The sequence below is a fragment of the Gracilinanus agilis genome, chromosome 1 (assembly GCF_016433145.1).
Source record: "Gracilinanus agilis isolate LMUSP501 chromosome 1, AgileGrace, whole genome shotgun sequence".
In the NCBI taxonomy this organism is placed as follows: domain Eukaryota; kingdom Metazoa; phylum Chordata; class Mammalia; order Didelphimorphia; family Didelphidae; genus Gracilinanus; species Gracilinanus agilis.
The window spans coordinates 283452028-283460511 of NC_058130.1; the positions used below are offsets into that span (position 1 = coordinate 283452028).

The 8484-nt window shown below is 34.9% G+C and overlaps 1 protein-coding gene across 1 annotated transcript in view; it reads left to right on the forward strand.

The window, feature by feature from the left end:
* CCDC192 (coiled-coil domain containing 192) overlaps window positions 1-6202 on the forward strand; it is a gene marked incomplete at its 5' end in the record, with an annotated part of 105202 nt that extends 99000 nt beyond the window's left edge. Inside the window, one exon of the mRNA XM_044680006.1 lies at window positions 5928-6202. Within this exon, the coding sequence (XP_044535941.1) occupies window positions 5928-6202 (275 nt within the window). The remainder of the gene's footprint in view (window positions 1-5927) is intronic.
* Between the last annotated feature and the right edge of the window lie 2282 nt (window positions 6203-8484).

Consider the following 8484-nt stretch of genomic DNA (forward strand, 5'->3'; position numbering starts at 1 on the left):
AAACCACTGGTGTAAAAGAAAATAGTGCAATAAGAAGGAGTGGGTCTAGGGGAGGATACAAAAAATGTCAGTGAATACACAACTAACAATTGTAACTCTGAATGTGAATGGGATGAACTCACTCATAAAACGGAAGCAAATAGCAGAGTGGATCAGAAACCAAAATCCTACCATAGGTTGTCTACAAGCAACACATATGAGGCGGGTAGACACACACAAGTTCAAGGTTAAGGGTATGAGCAAAATCTTTTGGGCATCAAATGAGAAAAAGAAGGCAGGAGTGGCTATCATGATCTCTGACAAAGCCAAAGTAAAAACAGATATGATTAAAAAAGACAGGGAAGGTCATTACATCCTGATTAAAGGCAGTATAAATAATGAGGAAATAACACTGCTCAATATATATGCACCAAGTGGTATAGCATCCAAATTCATAAAGGAGAAACTGGCAGAGCTCAAGAAGGAAATAGATAGTAAAACCATAATAGTGGGAGATCTAAATATTCCTCTTTCAGATCTAGATAAATCAAACCAAAAAATAAATAAGAAAGAGGTAAGAGAGGTGAATGAAGTCCTAGAAAAATTAGATTTAATTGATATGTGGAGAAAAATAAATAGGGACAAAAAGGAATACACCTTCTTTTCAGCTGCACATGGTACATTCACAAAGATTGACCATGTAATAGGACATAGAATCATTGCAAACAAATGCAAAAGAGCAGATATAATAAATGTAACCTTCTCAGATCATAATGCAATAAAAATAATAATCAGTAAGGGCACCTGGACAGGCAAGTCAAAAACCAATTGGAAATTAAACAATATGATTATCCTAAACCAAAATGTCAAAGAAGAAATCAGAGAAACAATCAACAATTTCATTGAAGAGAATGACAATGATGAGACATCCTACCAAACTCTGTGGGATGCAGCCAAGGCAGTACTCAGGGGGAAATTTATATCCTTGAGTGCATATATTAACAAATTAAGGAGGGCAGAGATTAATGAATTGGGCATGCAACTCAAAAAATTAGAAAGCAAACAAATAAAAAACCCCCAGATGAAAAATAAATTAGAAATACTCAAAATTAAGGGAGAAATTAATAAAATCAAAAGTAAAAGAACTATTGAATTAATAAATAAGACTAGAAGCTGGTATTTTGAAAAAACAGATAAAATAGACAAAGTATTAGTCAATCTAATAAGAAAAAGGAAAGAAGAAAACCAAATTGACAGTATTAGAGATGAAAAGGGAGACCTCACCTATAATGAAGGGGAAATTAAGGCAATCATTAAGATTGATGAAGGGGGGGTGAAGGGGAAAGTAGGGGCATAAAGTATGTAAACAGATTTAAAACGAATATTAATAAATGTCTAAAAAAAAAAGAACCATGAATTGTCTGCCTGGATGGAAAAAAAAATAATAAATAAATAAATAAATAAATAAATGAATGAATGAATGAATGAATAAATAAATAAATAAATAAATTAGAGAAATTATACCTTAATCAGAGATGTATGTTATAAAAATTTTTTCCCAGTTTGTTGTTTCCCTCCTAATCTTGGTTAGATTAGTTTTGTTTGTACAAAACCTTTTTAATTTAACATAATCAGAATTATTCATGGTAAGATATTCTTATAATACTCTCTATCTCTTGTTTGATCATAAATTCTTCCCTTCTCCAAAGATCTGCCAGGTAAATTATTCTGTTCCCCAATTTGGTTATGGTATCACTCTTTATATCTTAATCATGTATCCATTTTGATCTTATCTTGGTATAGGGCAGTAATGGCAAACCTTTTAGAGACTATGTGCTGTGCCTGCCCCCCAGAGACCCCATGCCACGTGCCTCGTGCCCCACCCTTATCCCAGACAGGGCAGGAAACAGAGGGTTGGGTGAAGTGAAAAAATGTCCTCAGTATAGTGGAGAGGGGGAAGGGAATAACTCCCCTGAATCCCTCTGCCTTTCTAGTAATGAACTCTGGTGGGTGATGGCTCACATGCCCAAAGAGAGGGCTCTGCATGCCCTATTTGGCATGTATTTCATAGGTTCACCCACATAAGTATAGGATGGGAGATATTGGTCTAACTTCTGCCATACTGTTTTCCAGTTTTCCCAGTAGTTTTTGTTAAATAGTGAGTTCTTATTCCAAAAGCTGGGATCTTTGGGTTTATCAAATACTAGGTTGCTAAGGTCATTTACCCCTGTAAATTGTGACTCTAATCTACTCCATTGACCTACCATTCTATTCCTTAGCCAGTATTGTGGGAATGAAATAAGAAATATATTGATTAAATATAAAGAAGAGGAATTTTAAGAATATGTCTCTGGGACTGTAGGCAAGACAGAGTTCTGTGTGTGAGATGAGAACTTGGAAGGAGGGAAGCAGGCAAAGTTCTGACAGTTAGTCACAGTCTGGCTTCTGGTGAAGACAGACTCAACTCAGACCTTGCTGTCTGGTTGGGAAAAGAGAACTCTAAACCATCTTAAGAGGGCTTTCTTCTTTCCTGACTGTGAGAAAGAAGCTATCAAATCTGCTATGTTGGAGAACTGTTTTTGAGGGAAGAAAGACTGAAGGCCTGTTTGCCTAAACTCTGGGAGCCATCTCTTAGTTACAGTCTAGTTAGTTAGCAATGAAGTTTTAGGATTTTAAATGATGTGTTAGATTGTTTTGATGACTGTTGCTTTATAGTACAATTTGAGATCTAGTACTGCTAAGGTACTCCTTCCTTCACATTTTTTTTCATTAGTTCCCTTGATATTCTTGACCTTCTGTTCTTCCAGATAAGTTTTATTATTTTTTCTAGTTCTAGAAAATAATTATTTGGTAGTTTGATTGGTATGGCACTGAATAAATTAATTAATTAGATAGAATTGTCATTTTTGTGACATAAGCAATTAATTTTTTCCAGCTGTTTAGATCTGACTTTATTTGTGTGAAAAGTGTTTTGTAATTGGGTTATAATTGTGTTTGCCATGGCAAGTTATTTTCTCAGGTATTTTATATTGTTTAGAGTGATTTTAAATGGAATTTCTCTTTCCAAATCTTGCTGGTGGACTTTGTAATACACAGAAATGCTGATAATTTACATGGATTTATTTTGTGTCCTGCAACTTTACTAAAATTATTAGTTATTTCAACTAGTTTTTTAGTTGATTCTCTAGGATTCTCCAAGTATAACATCATATGATCTGCAAAGAGTGATAGTTTAGTTTCCTCATTGCCTACTTTAATTCTTTCAATTACTTTTTCTTCCCTTATTGCTAAAGCTAGTATTTTGAGTACAATATTAAATAATAGTGGTGATAGTGGGCATTCTTGCTTCACTCCTGATTTTATTGGGAAGACTAACATTTTTTTAACAAACTCCTCTATGTTTTCTCCCCACACTGTAGTAATATGCTAATAACTTTTTTAAATGGGAGAAAATAGTAGATTACTTCTTTTCTTCTTCTTAACTCTTCTAACTTCATCATCATTCATTGCACTGAAATTACTCTCTCCAAAGTCACTGATGAGCTCTTAATTCCCAAATCTAATGGCCTTTACTCAGTCCTCATTCATCTTGACTTCTCAGTAGCCTTTGACATTGTGGATCACTTCTTATTCCCTGTCACTCCATATATGATAAAAACTAACATTTATATGATATTTATTATGTGCTACGCACTATACAACTATCATCTCATTTCATCCTCAAAACAACCACGTCCAGTGTTCTATCCATTCTGACAACCTGTTGCCAATCCTGTCAATTTTACCTTTTTTAACTTCCATCATGTATGTTACCTTCTCTCCTTTGACATTCACCATCCTGGGGCAAGGACTGTATTACCTCACACTTGGACTGTTGCAATAGCCTGATGGTTTTTCTCCTTGGTTCAAGTCTCTCTCCATTTCAATCCATCTTCCACTGTCAAATTAATCTTCTTAAAGTTCAGGTCTGACCACATCATCCTTCCTTCAATAAACCACAATGGTTCCCTATCATGTTCAGGATCAAATAGAAATTCCTCTGGCATTCAAAACCATTTAGAGCCTGGTTCCCTCCTATCTTTCCAGGTTTCTGTAAACTTCCCACCACATGCTCTGTGATACCACTGGCTTTCTTTTTGTTCCTCAAATAAGATGTTGTATCTCTGAGTATTTTCTCTGACTATTCTCCATACTTGGAATACTATCTCTTCTCATCTCCACTTCCTGGCTTCCCTGACTTCCTTCAAATTCCAGCTAAAATCCCATCTTCTAATGTGAAGCTTTTCCTGATCCTCTTTAATATATATACCTTCCCTCTATTTATTATCTCTGACTTATCCTGTCTCTATCTTGTTGTACATAGTTGTTTGCAGGTTTTCTCCCCCATTAGACCAGGGAATTTCGTTGTCTATGCAATTCAATATACTCTATTTTTATCATATTGTCCCTTGAGAAATTTACTCATTTACCACAACAGACTGCAAATCCTACCTCCTATTCCACTCCACCCCCACATTTTGTATTAACAGGTTTGTACTAAACAACAACAACAAACAACAACAAAACTCCAGTAAGAAGTCTATCACATATTTAACATTTGTATAGGTGCTACAAGTCTGTGTGGCTTATCTCCCTAGAGGCAAATGCCTTAATTATCCTAGGAAACATGTTTTTATTACTAAAGATTTCATTTTTTAGTGTATGCTTTATTGGCATGTGGTTAAGCACATATCATTACTCCCAGGGAATGCTATGCAAACCCTGGTGATTTCTTTTTTAACTGTAGCAATCATAGGTTGCTACAACTGAACAACTCTGCTACTGAGATTTTCTTAGCCAGGCCTTGGGCTTATCTTTCTTATTCTTAATATATGCTTTTTGTGGAGATGAAAAGACTGACTCTAATGCTTCTTGGGCTAGGTAAAACCTGAAGGAAATCTTGCCAGCCTGCCCAGTCCCATGCAAAATTATGAAGAAAAAGCAAGAGAACTTTGACATTCCTAGATACACAACTTCTTGCTTAATCATGGTTCCTATTTTCAGCAAGGTCTTGATCTCATCATTCTTGATACTGATAAAGAATAAGTTATTCCCCCTATCAGGGCATATGTGTATTATGTTAAGAGTTTGTAAGATATTTAACAATTTTTAAGAAATAGATCTTTGCATTTTCTATCTGATAGGACTTGGAGAAACTTTCCCTAGAGTTCCTTTATTTGAATGTGAAAACTACTGAAAAGACCCTGTTGGAACTTATCAGAAATCCAGAAAAAACTGACTATCTGTCTGATCTTGCACAAAACTCAGTGTTCTCTGTAAAATGTAGATGATGCTCACCTTATCTACCCTACAGGTCTGTTGGGAAGAATGTATTAGGTCATATTTTTAAAGTGTTATATAGTTGTGAGCTATTGATGTTATATTGATATAGAAGTGATGTCACTTATAGGAGAGTTATTTTGCTTCTCATTAACCTTTTATCTGAAAAATGGCCAAATCAAAAAAAATTTTTTTAATTAAGCCTCTTAGGGAAAATTAATTGAATCTTAAACTGGATAGTTTTTTTTTTTCCCATCTGATCTTGCCTCTTATGAAACCCATATATTACTTTCTCCTAGGAAAGGTTCATATGAACTTTAGGGTGGGTTGTTTATAAATTTAAAATGCTAATTCTATTCCTTGTCTCAACTATAGTTATGATGAATTAACATGCCCTAGGAGTCTTCAAGGACTCACTTGTTATTTTAGCAATGATCTTAGCATTTTAGCATGGTACTGTATAACCTTCATCAACAAAGCTTGAAATAAACATTTGGTTTTCCCTTTATACTGATGCAGTATTACTCTTTCTTTCTGACCTGAGAAATGCAGCTCTTGGTTTTCCCTTATCTTTTGGTTCTAGGAAATCCAATTAAGACTTCCAATTTTCCTTCTCTTGTTTGTTTTAGAAGAAAACTCTCTGGAAGAGTCTTACGGAGGTCTTCCACCTGTGGAAGAAGGAGATAGAAGAATTAGTCTGATTATGGAGTTGTCCACACAAGTTTCACTACAGACAGAAAAGATCAATCAGCTAGAAGAAGTTTTGGAGGAGAAAGAAAAGAAGATACAGCAGCTGGAAGCAGAACGAGAGACTCCAGTGTTCCAAACTGAGAGCCCTCCGGAATGTTTACCAGAAGCACCAAGTGCTTGTAATGATAGAACCTCTGCTGTGGACATTGATTGACAATTTATAAAGACAATTTATAAAGTAAGCAGAAAATAAAAGTTTATTAAGTGACATCAAGCTAGATACCAAACTAATCTCAAGGTTCAAGATGATCTGTTGGAAAGACATAGAGGAAAGAATTCAGAAGCAAATGCAAAAGCCCATCCTTTGGATTCTCCATTACATGGACAGATATCTTTAGGGTCCAGGAAGTCAGACTTTCAGTCAGGGTTCTAATGGTATCTATTCATCATTAGCTAGACCTTAGTGACAGTGGAGCATGTTGGGAGAGAGAAGCACAGGGGAAGTTAAATAGTGAAGAAACGTAATGAAACTGCCCTTGGAGGAAGAAAATAACTCAAACTCCTTTTAAATGCAGCTGTATTATGAAAGGAGAATTGTCAAACAGTGAAAAAGTTTGAACTGGTGAACTCTCCTGGGAGGGTGCCAGAGAAGGAAAAGAAGCATTACCATTTCAGTACAGTAAATAAGAATATGTTCTGGCCTTTTGTGTCTCAGGTTTGTTTCTTTATGGTATGCATTTTGGTTACATTTAGAAAAGGTTTGTAGAAGCGAAATCAAAGAAATGAGAAAGAACAAAAACAGGTGGGTTTAAAGGAAATCCCCTCTCCTGAGAAACTCCACCCAAAATTCATCTTTCTCTTAAGAGGAAGGTTTTGTCTAGGTGAAATATGTAATACTGAAGTGATTTCATCAGAATATTAATGATAGGCATCTGGGAATGATCTCCTTCCCAGCCTAGGCTCAGCTATGTCTCAGAATTGCTATGGCTTTATCACACATGGCATAATGAGGAAAACTCACAAAATGGCACTAAATTATGATCAATGTGAAGCCTCTTCTAGAATCTTTTCACTATGTGTGGCCTAGTTGATGAATCTTATCTTACTCCTAAACTGACTTTTAAATTTAATTTATTTTAATTTTTTTAAGTAAGTAATTTTTATTTATTAAGTCTTTATGAGCTACTTACTAGAAAGAAAAACAAAAACTCAATACATAGAAATTGTGCAGTACATTTCAAATCCTGGATGAATCTCCTTTGAATATTTGAATATTTCTTGGCAGTTGTTAAACTTTCATCATAAACATAGCATTATCAGAAAAATAAACTAACATGTGTGCAGTTATGCCTCTTATTCATTATGAATAAAGCCATTCTCCTCTAACCTAAGAAAAGAAGAATAAAGTATCTTGGCCCTCAATGATAGTTTTCATTTATGTAACACTTTACAGTTTACAGAGCTCCTTTAGACCTGTTATTCCATTTGACCCTTACCACACACAGGCTGATTCTTGTAATCTCTGTTTTACTGATGGGAAATTTTGACTTGCCTAAGGTTAAAAGTCAGTATATGGCAGAACTGAGGCTCAAGCCCAGGTTTTTTGACCTAGATTTAATGCTTTTTCCACTATATGTTAATGACTCACTATTACATTATAAGACAGTTTTTCCAGAAGCTAGTGCTGCCATTTACACATATTCCCTTGAATTAGAAATATAGAAATTACAGAGGCAAATAGACAAATGAGTGTTGGAAATACAAATTATCTAAAATGTTAAACCTTACAAGGGCCTAAAGAAAAACATTATTTGTATCTCTAAGTGGAAAAATGAGTCCTCTCAAGTGAAAATGGATGTTCCTGGATGATCTCCCTTGATCATTCTGATTCATGGATATTTTCTACAACTGGCTACCCATTCTTTTGCTCTTGAGAAGCAATTGAGAAATGATAATGAATGGGCTACTTCCTATATCATGAACTAAAATTGCTTAGGATAGCTTTCTAAAGTATCTGGTCTTACAAACATTTTTGTAGATGGCATAAGGCAGTTCATATACAAGGCCCCCAAGCTTTTAACAAAAATTTGATAAAAAGGATAAGTCATAATCTAATTTAAGTACAAGTGATTTCAGAGCATTGTAGGAAATAACAGTTTTCATAAAGCATACATACAGTAAGGGATAAGTTAGATAACTTGATAGCTATAATATACAACATTCTATAAGTGCATTAGAGAGTGAAGTCCCCTGTAAAGTCATTAGGAGTTTCAGTGATCACATAAAAGGGAATATAATTATATCCCATTTTAAGTATACTTTAAGTATACTCAAATTGTTGGCAGCTAAGTGGAGCAATGATCTGGAATGGTCCCAGGCCTAGAATCAGGAAGACCTAAGTTCAAATCTGGTCACAGACAATTCCTACCTATGTGACCTTGGACAAGTCACTTGACCCAATTTGCCTCAGTTTTTCTGTAAAATGAGCTGGAGAAG